Source organism: Glandiceps talaboti, chromosome 18 (assembly GCF_964340395.1).
Source record: "Glandiceps talaboti chromosome 18, keGlaTala1.1, whole genome shotgun sequence".
In the NCBI taxonomy this organism is placed as follows: domain Eukaryota; kingdom Metazoa; phylum Hemichordata; class Enteropneusta; family Spengelidae; genus Glandiceps; species Glandiceps talaboti.
Genome location: NC_135566.1, coordinates 9,930,001 through 9,956,851, shown reverse-complemented (window position 1 = coordinate 9,956,851; position 26,851 = coordinate 9,930,001). Strand labels below are relative to the sequence as shown.

At 35.2% G+C, this 26,851-nt stretch overlaps 2 protein-coding genes across 6 annotated transcripts in view; one reads left to right on the top strand and one right to left on the bottom strand.

Annotated features, from left to right (window-relative positions):
- Window positions 1-429: 429 nt before the first annotated feature.
- Window positions 430-9,233, bottom strand: LOC144449419 (tectonic-like complex member MKS1). The gene is made up of 14 exons (XM_078139950.1): window positions 9,157-9,233; window positions 8,032-8,129; window positions 6,768-6,985; window positions 6,139-6,245; window positions 5,644-5,781; window positions 5,053-5,095; window positions 4,358-4,585; window positions 3,774-3,879; window positions 3,282-3,352; window positions 2,721-2,907; window positions 1,986-2,202; window positions 1,632-1,691; window positions 1,272-1,309; window positions 430-750 (listed from the first exon to the last, which is right to left on the bottom strand). The coding sequence occupies exons 1-14, from the start codon at window positions 9,231-9,233 to the stop codon at window positions 689-691; spliced, it is 1,650 nt and encodes a 549-aa protein (XP_077996076.1). The 3' UTR covers window positions 430-688.
- A 2,052-nt stretch (window positions 9,234-11,285) lies between these two features.
- Window positions 11,286-26,851, top strand: part of LOC144448936 (uncharacterized) — a 51,602-nt gene continuing 36,036 nt past the window's right edge. For all 5 annotated transcript variants that reach the window (XM_078139318.1, XM_078139315.1, XM_078139317.1 and 2 more), the window contains exons 1-2: window positions 11,286-11,559; window positions 22,383-22,569. In XM_078139318.1, coding sequence (XP_077995444.1) covers window positions 11,537-11,559; window positions 22,383-22,569 — 210 coding nt within the window. In that variant the 5' untranslated portion in view covers window positions 11,286-11,536. The remainder of the gene's footprint in view (window positions 11,560-22,382; window positions 22,570-26,851) is intronic.

The following is a 26,851-nucleotide window of genomic DNA, read 5'->3' as shown; positions in this document are numbered from 1 at the left end:
ATCAATCAATAGACCATATTGATTATTATCAAAGTAAACATTTTAAGAAGTTGATCAATAAATTAGCCATCTTATTTACATTATATTTCTTGTTTTTATCTCAAATTTCACAGCAGAATTTACCTAAATTAACAAAATTTCAACCCCTGATTGACTAGTTTTGGTCAAATGAACTTTCAATACTACTGTTTGATGGTTTGATTTTGGTCATTAACTTTTTTATGATATTGAATCACAAGTAATTAAATGTATTTTTTCTCAATTTCCTTAATAACTTACGGTATTTACAACATTGTGCCTGCAAAAACTGAAAAGACTAAATTACAGAAGATATTGTAGGACATAAAAATTGATATCCATTATAAAAGACTAAAAGTGTCCAATATATTTACTTTCACTTTGTACAGTGTTGTTTTCTAGGACGGACGCTAAACATCAGGTGACTACCGGTACTGAAACTCCCACCAGGTCACTAATCTTCCTGTAACTTGTAACTCAATGAGTAATTTGAAATAACAGTATTCCACTCAAAGACATCTTGTAGTACTGAAAGCATTTTCAATGACTGGCAATAAACTGCTGCTCAGCAATACCACTGCCCAATGACGTGAGTTACATCTAGAGAATGTTTTAGAAGTAGCAATGCCTGACATGGTGCCAAATTATAGTGACAAAGTACAGTACCAAGTTACAGTGTTTGTAGACTGTCTCTTGCTGCCTGCATTTTCTTCCTGGCTTTCAAAAACATTTCTGAAATGAATAAACATAACTTTATTTAGTATACGGTGATAATGTTGTATTTGATAATTTCTAAATTTTATAGGTGGTAATATAAGACTTTAACGCATTGCCTTAGTACACTTTTAAATTACAGTGGTAGGCAAATAAACTGGACTGGATTCAAATGCATGCATTTAATATAAACCAACAGATGTTAACTGAAGTAGTGAAGCCAAGGGACTACTGGTAAGGGTAAGTGGTTTACAACTTCTGACTACATGCCTACTGTAAAACACCATCTTAGCTCCTAGTGAGGGCATGACTTATGTTGAATATACCCCATTACATGAATGAATAAATTATTCATATATGCAAATGTATGATTTATTATCCATGTAGAATATTCCTTGGCCTCGGGTTGTGCACTGTGTAGATTGTTGGCCATCTGGTCAACCATATGTGAATAGTTGTTAACTAGTCTTTTGGTAACAATATTTCAAGCACATAGAATGTGACTTTATGATGTTAAAAAATTTGAAATTGTCACCTACCTAATACTGTTTGGACGGAATGCTGCATACTGAGACCACTGTGAATACAAATATTACATAATTATTGAGATATAGAGTACATTGTACAGTAGTGTAAGTCTAAGCAAGAGTTTTCTGACAATCAACAATAATCCAACTGTTATGTACCAAAAAAAATCAACTGGAAAGTTTGCTTACTCTCTAGCTGGGTTTAATCATGAAGGCATACTAACATCTTTTATAAAATCAACTCAGGCACTCAATTTCACATTGAAGTAATTATGTAGGAACTTTCTATAATGGGTTACAGTTCATTTCTGAGATTTGATGACGTGAGGGAAGGAACATTACAATTAAAGTTTGAAATACAATAACACTTACCCAAGTCTATCAATAAGTGAACCAACCTTCCTCTTTGATGTGGTAGATTCCATAAAAATCCTGTAAAGTAAGGAATTAAATCTCTCAATAAAACATGACGAAAAAATTGTTGCTCAGAAAAGGACACCAAACTGCTGAGATGTGAAATGAAATATTCATTCAAGAAAGAAACACAAGGGAAAAAATACAAGATATTTGAATCCACTCTAGTATAGTGAGCAAGTCTACAACGAATGGCCATTCCTTTGAAATCTAGGACTGAGCATTTGCTGTTTAAAGGAAAATGGCGCCCTCAACGTCACTAACAGTATATGTGAAATGCAGTACTGGTCATAGCTTTCTATATTGACTTACTGACTCTGTTGTACCATGTTCAACCTGAGTTGAACTGTGCCAGAACTCTCTGTTTTAAAACCAAATTTGCTCAGAATTTCTCCTTCGTGTGTTGCTGGTATAGCAGTGTATGTTGGGTCTTCCAGCTCAGGTGATCCACCAATGAAGAAACTTCTCATTTTATCCACTACTGAGTTTCCCATCGGACGCCAAGTGTGAATTTCTATGTTGTGAATTCCTTGAAAAGAGAAATATGCCATATAACTGTAGACCATATGTATATGTAATGTGTTCTCAATGTCCTGCCTGATCTACATGTAGTCTTGACTTTAGATAAAAGTGCTATTTTAACATTGAGTTTTGTGGATCCCAGTTATGTAACACCCTCCCCAGTGTATTACTAACTATTAGCATTACATGTGATCCTCTCAGAATTACATCTCTACCTGGTACGGTATTTATACCAGGACCTCGTTCTATCTGGTACAGTACCGCTACCAAGACCTCAACCTGGTACCGTATCTCTACCAGGACCTCGATCTACCTGGTATGGTACCTCTACCAAGACCTCTACCTGTATGGTATCTCCACCAGGACCTGGATCTACCTGGTATGTTATCACTACCAGGACCTTGATCTAAATGGTGCGATACCTCTACCACGACTTCAATATACCTGGTATGGTACCTCAACCGAGACTTCTACCTGTCTGGTATCTCTACCAGGACCTCTACATGGATAGAATAATGAGCTTACCTGGTGTTCCAGGCATATCTACATAACCATAACCCTCTGTACGGTATCTCTGCCAGGAATCCAGTGATAACACCTCAACAAACAACTGTGGCCAATGTGGTAGCACATACTTCTCATCCTCAGTAATATCTTCATTACGATACAGCACATCAAACTCAAAAGGGTAACAGAAATATGCTACATTTTCCTACCAAATAGAACAAATTATGAATAAAATTCTTTCACAGGCAATCACTTTTGTAAACATTTATGACAATCTAACTATAATCTGTCAAAATGACCATTTTCTTGGCACTATTCCGTTTTTCAGGTAGATATGGATTCTTGTTAGAACACATATGGTGCTTGCATGTGTCATCAGATAACATGTTATTCATATTTCTGACTGTGTTAAATGTAAAATGTCACAGGAAAGTTACTTTAATATACTTAAGTTAAAGGAGAACCTTGTGATGTACATTATTTTGAGGAGACAATGAGTATGGTGGATTATGTATGCTACGTGGATAGCTGAACTGTCCAAATATTTATGGCACTCTAAGTATGATAAATGATTTTTACCCTTCCTTCTACTTTTGTCTGACAGATCTGTGATACTCCTGATAACTGTTGATTTCTGGCTGCTGACCAATCTGTGTACAAAAAAACAAAGAATTTCATTAGAATGTAATAAATTTGTTCTGAGACTCCTTCTTTTAAAATACCAGTAACATTTTAACATTTTTGTTCATTTTTTGACTCCAGAAATATATCAAACCTTTACTGAAAACAGTTCAATTAATCTGAACCACCCTCTCTACTCATTGTCGATAGTTTTGTCTACACTGATGTGATGTCCATATGCAAAAATCATGAATAACATCCGCACCTTAAATGTAAATTGGTGGAATCCTACATAGATGTTGGCTCTCTCTAATGTCCATGGATCATTGATATAAACACACCTCAGCAAAAAAAACAACATATTAAATAACAAACATTATGAAATATATTATTTCAGTTACAGTTACTGGACTGTAGATTCATTTTCAGAGGAAAAAAGTATAGACTTACTTCTTGGTAGTTCAATAAAGTAGTGTATGTAGAGGTTGTCATGTTCAAAGTTTCTTGCTGAGATGACTTCACCTAGAATCAACAATCTAAGAACTCCCTTGGGTACCTGTCAACAAACCATGAATTGTGTTATGACTTATGTACAGATAAGGGCACAGTCCACATCCCCTTTAGAAAGAAGGTGTTAATGGTTTATTTACCCAAACAAGGACTTATGCAAAGAAACTTTGTCAGGTTTCAAAACAATGCTGGGGGGACTGTGATTAGGGTTACAGTTAGGGCGTGAAAAACAGTTATCTGGCAGAACTAAAAAAAAAGTTTGCCCCAAACAAAATGGTCCTGCTTTTACTGGGAAAAGCACTCTTTCAATGTGTCTGCATTATTTAAAATACACATGACTAAGTTTTCAAGACTGCAGAATAGATCAAATAATAAGTATATTGGGTTTGTGTTTATTAGCAAATATACATTGTTTTTCACTATTTTCACTCAAAAAATTCTGCAAATTATACTGTGTACATTATACTGGTATTGGATTTCACATAGAGAAGTATACAGTAAAAATTTTTTTGAAATTAACTTACATCTTCAAACTCGTGTCCAACACACGCTGCAAGGAAATCTGCATGTCTGCTGTATAATTCTCTGTACATCTTTGTTTCTCTAGATCGTTCCTCTCTTGTCATTTGTTTAGACACATGTTGAAGTGTAAACCTATATGCATCTCTTTTTGATGATTCGGTTACTATAACATAAGGGGCTCTGTGTCGATTGAAATCTGGTTTCACACTGATCACACCATTGACGTCCACCTAAGTCAGTAAAAGTTAATAACACTTTCATCCAAATGTGATTACAAGTAACAGTCTGCATAGTCTGTAAGGTGCGCCATGACGGGCCACTCTCACACACTGATCAACCCCTCTCCTTTGAGAGAGAGAGGAGGGGAAACAACACAACATATCTTACAGTCTACACTCTACATAGTTGTACAGAAGGTGTTACAATTTCATTCTATTTTTTAGGACAATGCCTAAAGTTCGTTTATTGAGCTTGTATGACATTGTAAGATCATCCCTAATTGCTATGTCATATTTACCATGGCTAAAGTTACAAATATACCCTGTATTTTGTAAATAAAGTGGGTGTACCATGCATGAGTTAAATTTTTACGCCTTAGAACAGAATTTCTACCTCTGAATATACATCTAAAATAGTATACTAACAAGTCTAAACATGCTATTTCCACAGCTAGTTATATACATTAGAATTACCTTACCTTAATTGTACATAGGACATACTCATCTTCCAAATCAGGTACCCTGTCATGCAAAAATACAGTATGTTGTGTACTTACGTAACTTAACATGTAATGGGTTCAATTTTTTGGGGTTATCTAATGAAATGGTTACACAGTTTTGTCTCAAGATAGATTTACAATAACATCTAAACACAATCTTATATGTATCAACTGTGGGAAAGGGAGATGAAAATTAGTTGTCTTGCAACTAGTCAAGTTCCTGTTACACTCTTAGAATTAGTAAATAAATTCTGGGCAAGCTGATCAATTATTGTGTTCTTCATTGAATTCATCACAGGGCCCTATTTACTGGAGAACTTACAACTTGCTTTTAATACATCACAGCTTTGCTGTATAAACAGAGGAAAATGTTTGTAATTGTACAGTACATCCGACTGCTACCAATCTATCCTGCCATACATTTACATATCACATTGCCTACATACACTCATACACATCATCTCATTACATGTTACTTGTATGCATGCCAAACATAGGGTCAGTTAGGTCACCAGAAACATAGAAGTAAGTATGGCTGCCATTTACACACATATTACAAGTTTAACTTACTGAGATCCTTGAGAAGTAAGATCAGCCATGATATGCATAACTTGAAATGGTGTATTGGTGATGTGGGTACGTAGTTTGAATTCTTCTGATGGGTTGTCTATGATAGGACTCATCTTAGCCAACATAGCATTGCTTTCACTACAGAAATAAAAGTATTGTCAAGTATAAAGTTAAAGGTAAAATATATTTTCTAAAGTTTACAAGTATTATATCTGTTTATGAATATTTTTGATTATCAGAGTATGAAGTTATTATGGAATACTGACAATCTATCTTACTAGAATTGCTTCATACAGTATTTTCCACATCATCACCACCTCAGTTTGGGTGCAAGCTAGCCTTAGGATGAGGATGGTGTCACTACATTTCTCCCTGCCAGTGACCTTTCTGTGGTACAGTATTTTCTAAATGCCCACTACCTTTGTGAGAGCACAAACTACAAATAGGGTAAGAATGGTGTTTTTTTAACTGTCAGTCACTATTTTGACCTCTGACCTTTCTCTGGTTCTCCTGTCTTGTACTCTCCTCTGTCTGACATTGCGAACTCTGTGTGCCAGCCAGGTAGGTTGCTCATTAGGTGAGGTGGTCATCATCGTGGTTTGCTGAAACACAACCAAATAAAATATTTTATTTTTTACTTTACAACAAATGCATATTTGCCATTGTGAAATGAACTTTATCACTCTGCATAACAATCTTAAAGTGGCCATATGGATGAGGATTGGGTATTTATTTTGGATTTTTAATTCACAAAACAATTTTATTATAGTTTCCTACTTAAAAAATAAATGTGAAAAAACATATGCCAAGTCCTAATTTGTAACAATAAATTGCAGAATATTAATAAAATATGTAAAATGTTTGTTAATGTACGTGCAATAACAAACTTTTGACACATTTTTTTTAGCTTTTTGTATTGTATTAAGTTACAAACACAGACTTGGCATACATTGTTTCACATTTACTTTTCAAGTAGGAAACCAGGATATAATTATTTTACAAATTAAAAATCCGAAATAACCACCCCCATCGTCATCCATATGGCCACTTTAAGCTTTAAATGAGGTGCAATGATATCTAAAAGTTTGTCGTTCTCAATTTATTGTTGCTAAGTCTACACCTACCTCATCAATGTTAGTAAATCTATCATGATCAACATATGAAAACAATCTTTTTGTTGGTCTTCCACCAGCATTTTGTAACTGGACGACTTCATCATGATATTTATAGTCTAGTGGACTGAAACAGTTGTTCTCATCTGCATACAATTCTTCTTCCCGCTTACAAAATACCTTTTCCTGCCATCGGAAAGTGTACACTTCTGAACCATCTGGATCTTTTTCTGAAATAGAAACATCAAAGATAATAACATGATGGGGCAACTATAGAACAGCATCCAATTTCAGCTCAGGAAAAAAAATCTACTGTAATCAAGGGTCTCACTAAATTCCTGTCCCTAATCTATTTCTTACCCTAATTCTCTTGCTTGAGGAACAAATTCCAAATTCTCGACATTATGATCCAGATATTTAAATTTGCTGAAAATACGGTTGTCAGGGGTGAACAAATCCACTGGTCCTGGGTCCAGGACTAGCGATTTTTTTGGGCGAACCACACAAATTTTATGTTAAAAAGTCATCTGAATATACAGATTTATAGGTAAGATTGAATGTTTCACATTAGCGGGACCTTGGACCACTAATTCTTTCAGCAGGACCACTGGATTTTTTAAGGCACTGGTCCGGGGACCACCAGTTCACAAAATGATTTTTTCACCCCTGGTTGTTCCAAAAAAAATCTTTCAGAAACAAGTTTGCAATAATAGCAAGGCTGACAAGTAGAACAATCTATTTTTCCCGAAAACTGTTCTGTGAAGATTTTCAATAGATTATTGCAAGCTTTAGGTATTAGGTTTATTGGCTTTCACCATGGTCTGTAAATGGGTATGCCATATTGGGAAATCTTCATGCATTTGCCAACCCTTTTCCCCTCAGAAGGGGTTATTTTCACCAGTCATGTTGGCCTTGTACAACATATTGAGGAACTATGTGTACATGACGTCACTCTGTAATTGAGAATAAGTACATGTAAAACTAATTTGCATGGTCAGTCCACTGGTATCAACTGTGTTGTAATACATGTAACCCATCCTCATTCTTTAACAGTCTTTCTTTCTAAGGTTATGGGATGATCAACATAGGTTGCAAGATTTTGTGTCACCCTATCAGACACTACTTCAAAGAAAGAAGCCTGATTAGGGTTGAACAACATACTGTATCTTACAAGTTGACTGTCTCTCAAGAAGTCTGATTTAGGCTGATAACAGTGAATGACACAACGTATGACTATCTTACAGTCTATGGTCAATACAGTTTCTTAGTTCCTTACGTTGTGTCGTCAGGTCTTGAACACGACTTCCATCTCCACTTGGAAGACTGGTTGCTGTGGGTACTGTAGTGGCTGATGTAACTGGCTGCAGAGTCACTCTTAAATTGAAAGAAAGAAATAATCAGATCTATAGTTGTAAACAGTGTAATAATAAGATCTATTGGTTCTACCATAGATGTCTATGGTTCTACAAATATATGTAATATGTATATGTCTTGAGTTCTTATTCATTGAGCATGAACATGATAATTACTGTACATAGTCATTTGTGTGCCATGCATTAAAAAAAATCTACATAAAAACTCCCACTTCAAGTTTCATTAATGGCAATCAGCCTGATGAAACTGTATCAAAGCTTGGGTGTATAAGGAAGATCTCCCCTTATACCTCCATGATCAAAGCTATACAATACACTATACAGTATACTTCTTACCAAAACCACTAGCAATGTGCATTAATCAAACTCCAATACAGCATTTTATAACACAATGAAATGTTTGTTGCATAATTAATAGCTGCAGTGGGTTAGTGCATGCATGGATGTATTAGTCTCACTAATACATCCATGGTGCATGGAAGTATAGTGGGTTATACTTCCATGGTTACATTTTAATACTGAAAATAGAAACCTACAAGTAGACCATCATTGCAATCGGTTGACTATCGTTCTGGATATACCCGCTGCGGGGTTCCGACTCGTCGTCTCCCCTCCGAAATGACGAGTCGAAAGCCCGCAGCTAGTATATCCAGAGCCAGGTTGACGACTACAGCTGGTGTCATGTTTATTTGTTGAAGACAGTGTCTTCAAACTTTCACCATTCCCTTCAGAATAGTGAAATTAAATGATCTCTCAAAGAACATGTCATATAACGTCATGAATTTTTATATTACATGATTCCTCTTTGAAGTACATTGTATTAATAATCTAACGTCAATGATACACAGTCAAAAAAAACAAATAATAATACAATAAAATAACAAATATAAAGTCTTCCGGTAACTTCTAGCCACAGCCCTGTCCGTGTGCAAAGGGGGTTCTATCTTTTCTGTAGTACAAGCATATAATTTTTTTTCCACACAGTGAAGTTACTAAATATATCGTGTAATGCAGACTCACAAACTTACTTAATTTTGAGGTTTTTTATGGGATCTCTGCTGCGATAGTGAGCTATCCCGAAGTCTGAATCTCCGTTGTCCGCCATTTTGTCCTCAAATATTTTGGAAGAAACTATACAAGGGCGTTGTAATAGGGGTGTTCAGGTTGTCTATGGAGGGATGGTGTAGATTGCGGGGACCTCAGCTCACCGCACCATGCAATCGTGATTTAGATACAATGTATTGTCGCAAGATAAAAACATCAAGGGGAAATTTTGTTTAGAAAGTTTTTATATAATAGCCCTATATTATATGATGCAATAACAATACATATAATGATTGAATAATGAGTAAACAGTTATTTTAACAGGCTTTTGTTATGGATAAAATTTTCTATAGCTCTGCCTGACAACTTTTTCACGCCAACTTTTGTAATCCTGATGCTAGTAAAACACAGACTATTGTCTCGACATGTTGATAGAAGCATAGACCTGGGGTCTATGACAGAAGCTATTGAATGAATGTTAGTTTACAGTTGTAATGGTACTCATGGTCAGGTGTCGTTTCTGATGACTTACATGACCTCAGTTGTAGGGTATATTTTGAGGACTTCCAGTGGACGGTCTGCATTACCTTGATTACAGGATGATTATATCCGCACAACAGAGGCACCGCTGTCACTTACATAATCTATCACAGCAGACACCGTTTTAAGTTTGTGTGTGTGTGTGTGTGTGTGTGTGTGTGTGTGTGTGTGTGTGTATGTGTATGTGTATGTGTATGTGTATGTGTATGTGTGTGTGTGTGTATGTGTATGTGTATGTGTATATATGTGTGTATGTGTATGTGTATGTGTATGTGTATGTGTATGTGTATGTGTATGTGTATGTGTGTCTCTCTGTGTGTGTGTGTGTGTGTATGTGTTAGCTGAAACCTAGGTTTCCAAAGTAGTATGTCAGTGTGAAAATACCTGGTATTAAAATAAAGATCAGAAAAGGAGTGCAAATCGAGTAAACTACACCATAGGAACACATATTATTGCTTAGATTCTTGTTGTTTTTTTCTGGCAAATATCACACGTATCCTTCTAACTACTACAAATGTGTCAATACACGCTCTATTCCATAAAGGTAGGGACAATACATGTATCAGTCCTGCTTGCAGACAGAGTAAGTTGTCCCTTCCTTCTCCGTCTGAAAGCAGGAAAAGGGAGATATATTCAAGTCAAAACGTTGTGGCTGCAATAATTGTAGCTTCGTTTTTATTTGCAATACTTCTTAAATTATTGGGTTTTTTTAAATTTTATTTCGAGGTACTAAACATTATTCATTTTACTTATTTTCTTACGGGCTTTGCAAAAAAAAAGTGGAGGACCACCGAGGCAGAGCGGAATTGTTCCACTCTTACTGCAGTTACGTGTAATTTAGCCTGTAGACAAGGTCAAGGAAAACAAGAAATGTGTCCAATATGCCCAACCCTATAGTATATACGTCACTTTCAGGGCCGGGAAAAGTTCGATCGGAAAGTAAATATTTTCTAGAAATACGTTCCCTTTTCCTTGATCATGAGGGCACAGAGGCGAAATTTCATACAGTGAAATATGTGTATGCATGTTTGTTTATGTATGTATGTATGCATATTTGTACATGTTGAATTTCGTAAGTGTAATACAGTGAAAACTTCCTGCATGCAAGGGCCACCATCTTTATGAAACACATGGTGTGGCGTTCACGCGATCCTGGAAACCCATATGTTATTTCATTTATTATCGGCAAAACATGTCAATATTTATCGACATTTTATTGTATTCTGTAACAAAACTAACATATCTCGGTACTGCAGGTGTCTTTGCTTTTAGTTTTGACATCATATATCTGCACCTGCAAACGACAGTATTTATTCATTTATTTATTTTGTTTGGACGGTTTGTTTGTTTTATTTCAAAATTTATGCAGAGAGCATAATATGAGCCAGGGTAAACCACTATGTCCCCCCCCCCCCCGCCACGCTTCCATTTTTTACTGAAAACAGTTGTCATAAATAGCATAAACAAAAAAACAATACAAACAAAGGTCAACGTCAGTACACCGTCATCATTTCTTTGAAGCCATGCAAATAGCGCCACCAACCACCGTCTGGAGCTGCAGACGCAGTGTACATCGACGAGAGGCAATGTGTACGTGAAATCCGGATTGTTTTAGATATACTTTGCTGTCGTTTATCATTTTGTATTGTCCACGGTTGTTAATCTGATCTATTTAAGATCAACTACAGAGGTTTGTAGTCACTGCTACCACAAGAACTTTTTGAGCTCGTTGCGATTGTTTCGACATTCGTGTCGTTCAAGAGACAGGACTAACGTCACACTGCCCTTACAAGATGGCGGATCGTCATTGAAAGAAGTGAAACGATGGCAAACAGACAGCCAGACAGGTAAGTCAATCAGGGTTTCTCTTCTAAATATTTATGCATTTTTTATCAGTGCAAATTTCTATGTTCAAATCCTATAAGATGTGGTATAAAGAGGGTTTTAAGCTCCGGAAAAACAGAGTTTTTACGTCAACAACAGAATCAAATAAAAAGGTCACTGCCCTAGTTCTGATACTAAGGTCCACACTCACACATGGTCACTAACACACTGGCACCGTGACTGGTAGTCTAAATAACTCTGTTGATTTACTGGCGTATTATGTTTCGTAGTGGGGGGGGGGGGGGTATCAAGTTCTAGGAGGGTCACTAAAAGTTAACGTTTGACATAAGAATGTGATGGCCTAGTCTAATTAGCAATATTTTATTGAAAACAAATTTGAATTCAAATTGAAGATAAAAATTAAATTATTACTGTTTGAACTGTGGGAGTGTAGGACTTAAAGAAATAATACAAAATTTCTCAATTTGTTGTGTATTTTGCTATAATCCTTGATGAAAAAAATTGTATTGTGTTAAATGGAACATTTTTGTTTTGAATGAAATTTTTTTTCAAATAAGAAAATGTATTGAATTCGGACAGCATCATCTGTACTAACTTCATTTGAACATGTGTGAAGATGCTGTTGAAAAATGTGTGAAATATAAAAAGTACAGTATGGCATTAGAAATAGTTGGAAGGACACAACTTTCTGAACAGTACACATTCACAGTCACACATATACATTTGTAGGTACATGTATACATGATGTATGTAGATATACCAGTATATAATACAATATATGCTTACACTCTGTGACACATACTATGAAACACACACACACACACACACACAGAGTAACTATACACAGATATACATGTACACAGTCACACATATAATAATATACACTGTATAAATTTGATGTGTCGTGTGCATGTTTGTGGTTGTGGTTGTGTGTGCATGTGTGTCTGACTCTGTGTGTGTGTGTGTGTGTGTGTGTGTGTGTGTGTGTGTGTGTGGTTGTGTGTGTGGTTGTGTACATATATAGATGGATTGTACCTACATGTACCTAAATTTTGAATGTCATTGGGATCACACCATATAGTCTTACATTGTCTTTTATGGATAGTAACAAAGGATAGCATTTCAACCTGTCTAGTCCTCCAGTGACATATTTACAAGCCAGTGCTTCATTTTCATTTGCTATTTACATATCTTTTCTTGTATTTTCTCCTCATTTTCTCCTTTGCTACATCTTATTCGATCACTTCTGATAACATATAGCTAGGTAAACAAGGAATGGAAATAGCTTACTGGTTCTGTTAACCTCTGATCTTAAGTTGTTTACATTTGTCTCAGACCCAAAGTTGTTTACTACATTTAGTTTTGATAACAGTTAGTGAATGTTTGGTTGATAAATTCTGGGTGAACCTGTTTACTCCTTTATTTCTATGGCTTTGTACATTACCTTTTCCATGCTCTTTATCCAAGTAATTTAAAATGCATACTGGTAAAGTATAGATTTACTAAAATGTATGCTACACAAATGTGAAATGGATATAATCAATTACAAATAGTAATGAGTGAATATTTGCGGGTAAATTTTATCAAAGAATTTAAAAAAAAAAAGATACTAAGATTACCAACATGAAATGGTTATGGTCTTTTCATAAATTAGTGATAATTTTATTTGTGATATTGAATTATTCAAAAAGATATTACTTCGATCTTTTTATATATTCATTATGTGTATCATAGAATAAGTTATCACATAGTCAACATCACAGGTAAACAGAAATTGTAGTTTGAATTATGACCAGAGTTGTAAAAAGTAGCAATTCTAAGCAAGTCATGTTGTAAATATTATGGCGCCCTCACTCAAGATGGAATAGACAGGAAAGGGAAGAAGTAGGAATTATAATGTAATGAAAATTGTATTTGTTTTTTGGGAAAACAATATGAGGTTAAACATTCACCAAAGTTTACTGAATGGAAAGTATGTTTTTAGGAGAACATCATCATACATTGTATTGTGACAAATAAATTCAACCATAAGACTAAATTCACCCATATTAAAAGGACAATCACATGTACATGTATCCGTAGTAAGCTAAATGTATTGATTTGACATTTGCATTATACTAGTATATCTTCACTGAACAGTACAATAGTATTGATTATCATGGTTTAATAGAATCCTATCACTGACTGAATGATAGAGTTGAACTCGCAAAACTGTAATATTCAGGATGTTAAATTTTGTATCACAATAGTACTATTAGTAGAGAAGTCACAGTAGTCTCAATAGTGAACAGCGCCCTCTACATGTATCAGTCTAAAAGTTGTCAAAGGGTTAATACCACAGATGTTTCTTTGTTGAAATGTTTGTTTTCAGTTTCTACTTTCCAGTTGCCTTCTGCCAGGCTTTGTGATATCTGTGAATACACATATATAGTCCAGATGGCAGGTGTTTATCTAGCCTCTGTTTTGTACCAAACATACAAATGATAAATAAGTGTACATTTATAGCATTGTGGTTAGTCATATGCAGCAGTGTTGTATCGTCATAGAAATTTACCTGAAAAAGACATCTTTCATCAGAGAGTTAACCACAAGACAACCGCAAACAGAATATCGCATGACCACCATTGACCTCCACTACAACTATGTTATCTGTCATTTGACCCTCATTTGACCTCTGCTATCTGAGATTCATGTGACTCCCTGGGTGATGCCATAATGCTGTACTAAAGTCTACATGTTATTGTAGTCTGTTCCAGTCTATCAATATAAAAGAAAAATCAGTAACTTTCTGTGTACAGATTTCATAGACAAACAGACAAGTCATAATTACACCATGTACAAGCCAAGTTAAACAAAAAATATACGGAATATATACATTAACATGTGTACTCTGGTCATTCTACATCATGATAATGTGTGTTTGCATCATTGATTCTGTTGTATTCGAAATATGAAGTCAAAAATTCAAAATTGCCATTACTTTCCCGTTTTTTTCTTTGATATTACTGCCCCCGATATAATTATGATATTCGCCAATATTTTTCTACATTCAGTCGGAAAATACTCGTGACTTAAGGGTTGTCAGTCTAGCGACTCATAGTGACAGAGGCCACTTAGATCACTTGTATTTTCTTTGGCTGAAGGAAGGAAAATATTGGGGAATAACATCTAAGTATACGTTAATCGTAATGAGCTGCAATGACATTGATTTTTAACATTGTGGTATCACTAGTCTACATAAGTTTCAAGCCTGAAATCACGTTCATACCCTTTAGCTAACTATCATGTCATGATCATTAGCCTTTCGTTTGACTACACAATGTTTACAAGTCATGACTGCATCTCATCAATGATAAAAGACGCTATCATCTATATTCTCTGCATACACATATGATTTATGGTGTCAATAACATTTACACATGACTAGAATGGAATATGTAAAATTTATCACAGTGGAGCTGGGTACAGTTCACTGCAATTTGTAAATCATCGTGTATGCAGTAGACTTTAACTCGTAACTCTTCCGCTTTACTGTTTTGCTGTCATCTGCACGGGTAATGTAAAGAGATACTGTGATTTGCTTTCATTTTTAATACCGGTAATACTAATATCATAGAATCATTTTGAAAGATATTTATAATCCCTACGTAAAATCCCCTTTTGAATGGAATCCCATTATTCAAATACACCACAGGAAGTCTCATTTCTACATTTCATGCTTGAGTAGGTGTGTTCACTATATTTCAAACATATTACAAAGCGCTGCGGTGACTAAAAGTGTGACAAAGCTAATATTTATAAAAAAAATGTGCAAAAGTGGTTCACACTTGAATAGACAACAAATGATGTGGTACAAATGTAGAAGTTCTACATTCTGTACTGAATGATATTGTGTATAAAATTGAATAAAACTAGAAATTTACATTTTGTAATTTGTATGTTCACCAGTGTAAAATACACCATTAAAATTACAAATGAATTGAATGGTTCTGTCTGATAAAGAGAGGATAATGTAGATTATGCATAAATGGTTATGTCATTCTACAACTGCAGACATCAGACCATGAACGAACGAAACCTGTTACAAAAAGGTAAATTAAACAGCTGAATTGGATTAATAACATTTGGCTCAGCATGTTGGAAGTACAGAGACTTATATACATTACTTATATACATTTTGAAGGTCTTGCCATTCTGTGTTTCTTTCCTTCATTACTACTTTTGATGGTATTGATTCATGTACATACTGTGTTATGTGCACAGAATACTGATCAGAGACATTATACAAATGTAACTCTTGATCAATAGCAGTGACTTCACTTGAGTGAAGTGAGCTGAGAGATAACGTCACACAAAGACAAAATTACATTGTGGGTAACCCACAGCAAGATCACTGGTACGAAAATAACAATGATATAGGTTCTGGAGATGCTCCTATCAGTTTGTTTACAACCAGCAACAAACAAGCATTTACAAACAGAACTTGTTACAAACAGGAAAAGTAAACAAATGAATTGGATTAATATCACTTGGCACAGCATGTTGGAAGTACAGAGGCTTTTTAAAAAAATCCTGTCCATATCAAACCATGAAGTGTAATCTGTAGTTCTAACTGCTATTCCAAATGACATGTTATTAAATCTAATTCATGTATTTACTTTTCCGGTTTGATACAAGTTCCATGTGTAAATGCTTGCTTGCCGTTGGTTGTACAACTTGTAGGCAGAGAAATGACAATAGTAGGCGGGTACTTTCTCTAGCTACCGGCTTCTACTGAAACCTCTGACAAGTATGTCTGTGAAAGCCAGTCATACAATCTTAAAATAAACCTTCAGTATGTGAACTGTATTTTGAATTTTAATTAAGGGGTAATCTTTGCTCACATAGTGTTCTAATCAGTAAACAGAGTTGGTTAGGATCTAGGATCCCATGGTTGTTTACAAAAATTGTATGCTATGAAAAGTTGCAATACAGATTTTGCAACCACTGTTTACTGCTAACGACAAATGATGGTAATTAGCATACTGTACATGGCTGTAGGGAAATTTACATTAAAAGATAGGAATTGAACCTGCAGCTTTCTGTGTGTGTCGACTAGTCTCCATTACCCAGCCTCCCTCTGGCTTCTACTGGTCCCAGAAAGTCTAGAATACTATAGGCTATAGCATCAGTTATTTGAAGGTAATATGGTGACTGTCGTCAGACTTAGACAGTTTCTGATTGGATGAAAATGATTCCTAGTTTTGATTTTTCACCAGCTCGGTATATATTTCATGAAAATCATGGTATAAGATGTTTGAAAATCATCTTTGTTTGATGATTAAGAGTTGACACCATGTGATTGTAGTACAGAATCCATGTTGTGGGTCAGCCTCTCTGCACAGGTATCTTGTTGCAATGACTGATGCTGTAATTACCCCAGACTGTCTGGGGCCAACAGAAGCCAGAGGGAGACTGGGTAACTGAAACTAATGAGCAAGGTCTAACATACATGAGGTATATACTGTATGTCCTGGTAGTCCTTGTAGATTCTATCAGACAATTTACCTTGTAGACAAATTCACAATCATATCTGTAGCATTACTGGCAGTGTTCTCCCCAGAAAATAATTATATAGTATTTACATAACAAAATATGTCTTTTTGGTCAAAAATCTATAATTTGAAAACTACTGAGCAGATAGGGCTGAAATTTAATGGGGTGTATCTTGGTATGTGTAGATGAAGGTGTATTCACAACGTGATCCCATCAATAATGTGCAAATTAGGTCTAAAAATCTCAATTTTGGTCAAAAACGTATATTTTGAAACTGGATGGTGAATGGGGTTGAAACTTGGTGGGGATGTTTCTGGAGGTGTTATTCTGCAGTTAGTCAAAACATTTTGACACAACTGGCCCTAGCAACCATGACCACGCCCTTAGCAACAGTGAAGTGGTGATGCATATTACAAAGATAGCAACAGTGATGAGTAGGTAAGTGAATAGATATTAAAAAAATATATGCAAATATGCCTAGCAACAGGGCCATGCTCATAGCAACAGCTAAATGATGGTTTATATTGCACAGATGAAAACTGGAAAGGGTAGGCAAATTAATAAAGATTCCACAAATGTATGCAAATATGCCTAGTAACAAGACCATGCCCATAGCAACAGCCAACTACAGTTGTGATACAGTGCCATTGGCAGTATTTTTACAGTTTTACCTGTACACTGAATTGCAGTTACATGTACATACAAAATCAGGCAGGCAGGACACGCAACCCACATACATTGTATCCTCATGCGTACATCATTCTCATGTGTGTATTTTCTCGTGTGTACATCTTGAACTTTTCGTGTACATCTTGTTATACACCGTTTACATCACTATAACAGTTGGGGGTTCACTGATTGGATGAAAAACTATTTGTGCTGATTGAGGGAATTTGACCAGACATGATTTAGGTAGAGACCATTTGGCATCCAGACAAATCTTGTGTAAATTTTCTTGCATCCAACTTGTATGTTGGAAAACAACTTTGCCCTTTGCCCTTTCCTTTTACACACTTACATTGATTATGTAGGTCAATCGTTCACTAATCAGATATACATTATATAAGAACATATTATTCGTTCTATACAGGGTCTGATGTCTGTGATTGTGTAAGGGTAGTTGTTGACACATTGCCAAGTATGATGTCATATCAGTTGCCATGGTAAATGTATTTTCAATCTATTCAGGGTCACAGACCTATGTATTTAGTACCTTATCATGTACATCTACATTGTCAGAAGCAATAACAGAAATTGAACAAGAAAATAATGGCATGACAAATAGTGTTTGTGAATCTCACTAATTGAATGACCCCGCCTTGCCATTACAGTGTTAACCTTTTACTGGTGTCTGTTATATTGACAGTGTCACCCAATTGTTACTGTGTTACAAATCATTTCCAGCCATTAAGGTAATAAAAATAGACAGCTGCACATCCATTACAAAATGATGGTGGTACTTTCTCAAATTATCTTGATTGAATATTTTTTATGGTATAAAAAAAGCAACTGTGAGAAAATCTATCCAGTAGATGAAATGAAATGAAAGACTACCAGATAGTACCATTTCTGTGAACATTTTTAGCACAACTGAACACTGATGTGGGGCTATAGGTGTCATGAAATGTCTGTGTGTGTGTGTGTGTGTGTGTGTGTGTGTGTGTGTGTGTGTGTGCGTGTGTGCGTGTGCGTGCGTGTGTGTGTGTGTGTGTGTGAACAACTTCAAGTCAAAAACTGCCAGACCGATTGCTTTGGTATTTGGTGGGTACATTACTTCTGGTGTGTAGATGGACATTGTTCAAATGAAAATGATCCCATCAGAGATGCATTTTGGGTAACAAAATGTTATTTTTTGTCAAAAATCTTAAACTCCAAAACTACTTGGCAGATTGGCCTGAAATTTGGTAGGAATGTTCTTAGGGTGTGTACATGTAGATTAAACAATTGTGATTCCGCCAGTGATATGCAAATGAGGTCTACAAATGTGACTTGGGTCAACGATCTGTAATTCCAAAGCTATTGAACAGATTGATCTGGAATTTAAAGGGGGATGCATTTGGGGATGTGTAGATGAAGAACTATTAAGCATGTGATGATTTTATCACAATATGCAAAAAAATTGTAAAGTTGTGCTACAATACCACTGGCGCTATTTCTTCAAGATAGACTATTTGTATCAGAGTGATTCTTGTAATGAGAATTTTTTTTTTTTAGATTTTGTTTTTGTATTCAAAGAATTCCTTTTTACAAAGTAGGCTGTGTGTGACCACGCATGATTTGATATTTATTATTGACAAAACTTCTTTCCTGCTACATGGTACTACATTATTTAGCACCTGAATAAGAAATAACATGAGGTATCAATTTCCAAGATCAGTATGAATTACACAGCATCAAGCACATTAATAAAGTATACATGTATGCTGTTACATGATATACTTACGTACTTACGTGTGTACAATGTATACCGTGAAGGTACATATACTTGGTCATCAGATATACATGTACAAACAGTATGTCAGTTAGTATTTTCGACTGTGAAATGGCGTCATCACTTTTAGCAGCTTTGCTTTGTTTGCAGTATTTTTTTTTTTCGTTTTATTTGTGTACTATAACATTTTAAACACTTTTCTTTATTCTTTTTATTGGTGTTTGTAAAAAAAAACCCAACCCAGCTACAATTCCTTACTATACTGAGGCAATCTGAATCTCTTGGACATCCAAAAATACCCCCCCCCCCCCACAAAAGTCTAACATAGTATTGCAGATCATATCATATATAATAAATATAATAGATGACCTAATATAATATGACATGTATGTTATGTTATGTTATGTTATGTTGTGTTGTACATTTTTTGTATTATATTATTGACATACATTGTAACATAACATACAATGTACAATGTAACATAACAACAGCGTGTTAAACATAACAATGTAATATTCTATCCATACCAGACAGTCAGATATGCTGGTAGCTAGTACAAACGTAACAATACATGTAATTACTTCCATCATACATCATTGTACTAGCTCTGGATGTCTTGCTATGGAGTTGTTGCCATTCTTCTCTCACCAAATATTTGGGGTTGTGCATTGATTTGATGTGCAGTGTTCTTTAATAAGATAGTAACAGGAACTAGTCTAGATGCCAACATGGTCAGCTCGAACTAAACCATTGGAGGTGTAAATTGTAACGACACCATATAGGAACTAGACTTTAAATAAGAACCTACTTACACACTATTCTGGGCTTTCTTTTTCAATGAAGAGCAACGGCCATGGCTGCATCTTTCACATTTCAAAAATAGCGCATAAGCACATCCACAACACTACCCTCATGTACAAATGTACTTCTTAGTAAATTAACGATGGCCCAAAGCAGAGGTGTTAGTCAGAGTATTTAACGACAACTGTAAATCCTGTACTTGAGTCAAATATTGTTACCATAAAATAAAACACCATAACAATCAACTATGATATTAACCATATACAGTGTAGTGTGGTAACAGGTTGTAAAGATCTTTGAATCAGTTACTATTTGTGAATTTACATGTAAACATATGTAAGTGCAAATACTTATAAAATGCATCAACGCTTATTAACACTGTTACAGAAATCATGAGTAGTGTGTAGTCTGTGATGATAAATTTGTTTAAAGTGCCAATATATGATAAATGTTTATCATTTGAAAAAAATTTAGCTGCTGACTGTAAATTTTTTTGAACAACAAAAACAAAATAATTTCTTTGACCTCTTGACCTTCGTGCATGTTTGTTTTTTGTCTCCAGTGATGTCTGTTCATATTTCATCAAACTTTCACAGAAGGGGTATTCTGACTGACATTTTGTTTAGTTTTGATTTGATGCAATATTTTTCAAAAATTTAAAAGATACAATAAAATAAAATAAAATCCTGACCTACCTACCCTAATTTCTGAGGCCATGTTATCGGAAACACAATTATTTTTTTTTCTTCACCTTGATAGAATGGTTACAAAAATCATGAATAATTCATGTGTCTGTGATGGTAAATGTACAAAAGCACCAATAATGCAATAAACTACTTCAATAGCGCAGTTTAAAATATCTCAAGTAATATGTAGTCTGTGATTATAAATACCGAAGTGATAGTACGCATTAATTTAAAATTTGTCATCATTTCACTACGTGTACATTCAATCATAAAAATCCACTTCATGGCACACTTTCACTTTTATTTCCATCATTGCGATATATTTGTCAAACAAATTCTAATTTCAAGCGTATAATCTCCAATCATGCTGAATTTGCAGTTGAATGATTATTACTAGCTTTGACATTATCAGGATTGCAGTTTCTTCAAATGTAATGAAAAAGAAGGAAAGGTCACAGAGTCATCAAACAACATCCCTTTCCAAAATCATAATAGTAATAATGATGATAATGGCTGCTGCAAGCTCAGACATCATTAAATTGGAGTGCATATACAGTGTACTCCAGTAATGAAAGAGAAGACAGGTCAAAAGGTTACAAAACAACAACTGGTCCCAGAATGATAATCTCAGATGCAATAAATGTAATAATACCTCATTTTGTTTGAATATGCCTGTTCATGTGTTAATATGTAAATTAATGGACTAGTTTATATATACATGTATTAGTGAGATTTGCATGTAAATTGCAGCATATATGAATTTTCGAAATATACATGTATATGGTTTTTTCCCCAACTATTTAGTAAGCTGTGGTTAGAAATGGACATGTAACCAAATTAAAATATTAATTTAAAATGGTTGAATTGTGTTCTTAATTCAAGACAGCAAATTGAAAGTCAGACCTCTAAATGCAAGTACATGCAACTGTAGAATACATCTGAGCCATTACAGTCAGTAAAGAGCTGAGCTGTTGCCTATGGCTTATCAAATAGTCAGTCAAGGTCGCTATGACATAATACCGCCTTCACATGACATTAGTACTCAGTAGTCAGAAGTATTGTCCAACTATCTAATCAAGCATGCGTACAATCATGTACCTTTTCATTTGACTGCAGTGTGCCTATAGATCATGTGATAGCAGCTGTCTATCATGCCGTTTTACATTTAATTCATAAATGTTACAACCCTAGGCTATACAAGTTGATATCCTGTATGCACGAATCACATATGTACAAAGCTGGAGCGCCAAAAAAATAAGCCGATTTCTATTCATGCCAGCTAGCTGCACAGTAGTGAAGGCAGCATGATGCTACAGTACTCCAAGCAGCTACACCTAGTTGATTCAAGGCCATGCTATGATTTCTATTTCAGACCACCAAGTGGTCATTCTCGTGACGCCTTGTCACCCTACGGGAAGAGACCAAGAGCACAGAGTCCACAGAATACACGGGAGAACACTGCCAGTGCTGGCTATATCTATCCAGGCCAGGAACAACACAGGTATCCAGTCAGTGGTGCACATTATGTCTACCCTACACATCAAACCCACCCCCAACAGGTTAGTCTACAATGTTTATTTTATCATTTCATTTTTCATGCTTGTTGATTACTGCAATGACAGTTATGGTTTGGAAAAATTGCGAACAAACTTTCGAATTGCTTGTGATGGCATTTTCATTAAAGGAACAATAAGTGGAACTGTATTCAGAATATCGATGATCAAAATTTGGGCACAATTTTGACATGTAATATCTTTCTGTATGTATACGTTGAAGGATTAATTGGGTAAAGTCAATGGACTCGTGTGTGTATTGTTTAGGGATATAGCGAGAGAGATGTATGTATTTACATGTATGTGTATGTGTGTGTGTGTGTATGTGTGTGTGTGCGTATGTATGTATGTATGTATGTATGTATGTATGTATGTATGAATGTATGTATGTTTAGTGCTTAGTGAGAGAGTTAGATGGATATACATGTACAGGTATGAAATGTTCAGTGCTAAGTGCAGGAAATGGATGGATGTACATGTACATGTATGTTTGTTGACGGTTCAGTGATACAGTTAAATGGATACATGTATGTACAGTGTTGTAAGGTGTACACACAGTGAGAGGGATGGATGAATGGCTGTACGTATATGTTCAGAGCTACATTGTTGGAAGGATGGATGGATGGATGGATGTGTATGATCTTGGATATAGTGAGAGCTGGATGTATGTAGATATGTTCACAGTTCAGGGATATACTGTAGTGAGAGAGATGGACAGATGTCGTCATTATATTGAGTGAGAAGGATAGATGTATGTATGTTCAGGGATATATTGGATGGATATATATATATAATGTAAGAAGTAGGTACATGTGTAACTTGTGTGGGTGGACTTAGTGTACATGTACGTAAGTGGATAATGTTCCACAGCTGTCCGTTATAAAAGATGAACCTTTCAAGTACCTGGTAGTAGGAAATGATACCCTTTAAAATGAGTACTCAGAATAGCAGTGTAATATTGTCAGAGTGATCTACCATGGTAAATTCTGAAGTGGATCTTATCATAATACATATGCAAGTATCAGCATTAGTCATCATATTCTTGTCATTTCATCTCAGTTGAATTTCACTTTATACAATGGATTGGGAAGTTGGCCTCTCAGTTTACATAATTTGCAAGGTATATTTTATATCTTGCGTTTACAATAAGATGACATTGCACAATTGTCATTTTGTCTAGAGCTAGCCTATAGTATGTGTCATATGTTGGATTTTCAAGTTGACTTCGATTTTATACAGTGTAACCCAGAGACTTGGCTATCATGTTTACAGTGCTAACACATGGCTGGCACTAACATTTCACTAGCATTTGCTAAGACTACGCACTTCATGTTGGCACTTAATAGTGTGTGTTAAATACTTCAATGGGTAATGTCTGCACAGACCCAATGTTCACATGATGCTAGCCCCATTAACATCAGGTTACACAGCCTGTAACACACCAGGCTAGAATGTTAGAGTATGAGTTTAGAACTGTACTGTACACAAGGAGAAAGACCAGATGAATGTGGTATTCAATTGAGTATAGACACCTTGTTGGTTAAAAAACATACATAGTACAATAAGGTAAATGTACACATTAAAAAATGGGAACAGTTTTTGAAATCGATAACTTAAGACAAGTTTCCATATACAAAATGTGATGAAAAAAGAGTTTTATCTTGTAGTATGCCCAATCAAAATGTTATTGAATACAAAAAAAAGAAGGAAAAAGGATACAATAAGATGGATTCTGTGTAACTGCTGTGTACTGTAATCTGTAATTGTGCGTCAGAGAGCATCTATCATTTCTAAACTAAGCTGATTAAACTAACTAAAATGGTAAACAACTACTGTTATTGATGCAGTATAGCAAATACATGTTTGTCCATATATCATATTTCAGAAATAAAAACTTTCTTCTTAAGGATGATCGCACAATGTCACACAAGCTCAATAAACTAACTTCATTCATTTAGTACTAAACATCTTCCCCGTAAATGAATGTTCACAAGTGTGACATCAAGACCTTTATATATGATGTAAACCATGATGAAAATTCTACCGGTCATATCACTACGACCGATGCAATGTAAAAACATAGTAAACACATTAAAATACTATCGGAAACCCATCACTGTATCTCACATTAGTAGTAAATTTTAATCAACTTATCAACATATCAGTAGTAAATATGGAACATGTTATAATTGAAGGCGTGAACGTTTTCGAAATTTTGTTAGCCTTGCAAAAGTGGAAGTTCAGCAATAGCATTGATGCTAGACCCTTTCCTCCTAAACGAATGAAGTTCACTTATAGAATTTGTGTGACATTATGTGATTACCCTTATAACTTATATATTAGTATGTGTATATGATATGGGATACCAGTACAGATAATTTAAAACATCACCTGAATATGCGCACCACAAAAGGATCACGCTTGCAGTCTATAGTGCTAACAATATCTAGGCCATGTGTTGATCATGATGTCCTATTTTGTGAATTTTTTTTGATGATCTGTTTGGGATAAATCTTTGGTAAGCTTATCAGAACCACAGATGTTCATATGTTGGCCAGATCAAAAATTCAATGTTGATGCCCTCTCATTCAGAAGTTGCACACATGCGTTATATGTGCAGATTATAGAATTACATTGTACATATAATATGATGAAGGGTTTTAAAAGGTAGAACTAGTTTAGGAAAGCTTGCCTTATTTTATTGGATGTAGTCTAGATCCTATATCTGTCGACTTTCTGTACGATCACTATCTTCTCTACGTATAACCATACTGACAAATTTTACTAACAATCTAGCAAAACCGCCTGCTCGGAAAAGGCTGGACAGTGTTTGTCAGTAGTAATCTGTCACAAGCTGACAGGCAGTTTTAATTGGTTACTTCATTCAGACAGTAGACAGTTGCTCACTAATCGTCAAATAGTATGGCCATGTTTGATTAAATCACGTGGCGATAACAGTCATCACATCACATTTATATCAACTCACCAATACATCACTGTTGGGGTAAGCACAGATTCTTGTGCTAGAGTAATCAGTTTATGGTGGAGATGATCGTAGCGATCATAACGCGTATAGGAAATTAGACAAGACCAGATGTTTAGTTGAGAGATGTCATCTTTGCACAACAAATGTGTATTTCCTTAACCTGTATGCTTTATTTTAGTAGGAAGTTAGTATTACAGTGTAAAATGTGCTACGCTACATGTCTCACAGTAAATAAAACCCGGTCATAAACTGAAACCTTGTTTGGTGTCAACGAACACATGATTTACTGCTTACATTTGAGTAACAGCACGCATAGCATAAATTCTATGCTTGTCATTGATTAGGGTTATTATCCAAGTTGTAGGTAATAGCCCAAATCGACAACAAGCATAGAATCTAGGTTACTGCATGCATCTCTGCCCCTTCATGCCTATGGGTCAGCCACAATTTAATTCAAATCATACTGTAAATAGTCTACTTATGTGAGCTGTAATCCTTTGGGGTATTTTATAGACATGTGCTGTTGCCATCATCCCTAATAATTATACAAATATATGTGTATCAGAAAGTTTACATATGCACGTAGTTTGATATCCATATTCATACAGAGCTTTGGATGCACAGATAAAACTATATTTATACTTCCTGATATTGAAATTAAGATTTGATTCCTTGCTGATTATTTATAATGTACATGGCTTAAGATTGTCACATCTTTGAAATTTTGCTAATGTTAGGGGTGGACCATTTGATATCCGGGGGGGGGGGGGGGGGGGCTTGGAACATTTCGGGAAAAAAAAGATGCCAAATGGATTTGCTTTAAAAAAAAATCTGGATATGAGTGGATGGAAAAAAAAAGATGGACCACTGCTGCTAGAAAAAAAAATGTCATGGCAGGGAAATGATGCACAGGTTCGAGTATACTGTTCAACCTGCTCGTACCTCTCCAACCAGGACACTTGTCAAATCATTACAAACAGTTTCAAACACATGTCAGGGACCAGTCAGTTATCATATATTGGCACTTTAAACAAATTTATCATCACAGACTACACACTACTCATGGTTTTTGTAACAGTGTTAATAAGCGTTGATGCATTTTATAAGTATTTGTATGAAACATGTATGAAATATGTAGTTTTCTAAATAAAATCTGTGTGTGATAGAACAGCATCTTTTTACTCTCTGTATTACCCTGTGCGAAAACCAAACAGAAAATTGTGGCAACAAATGTAGGTGTTCAACATTGACGAAAAAAAAAATCCAGATATCTCAAAGAAGCAAAAAAAAAAAAAAGTTGCC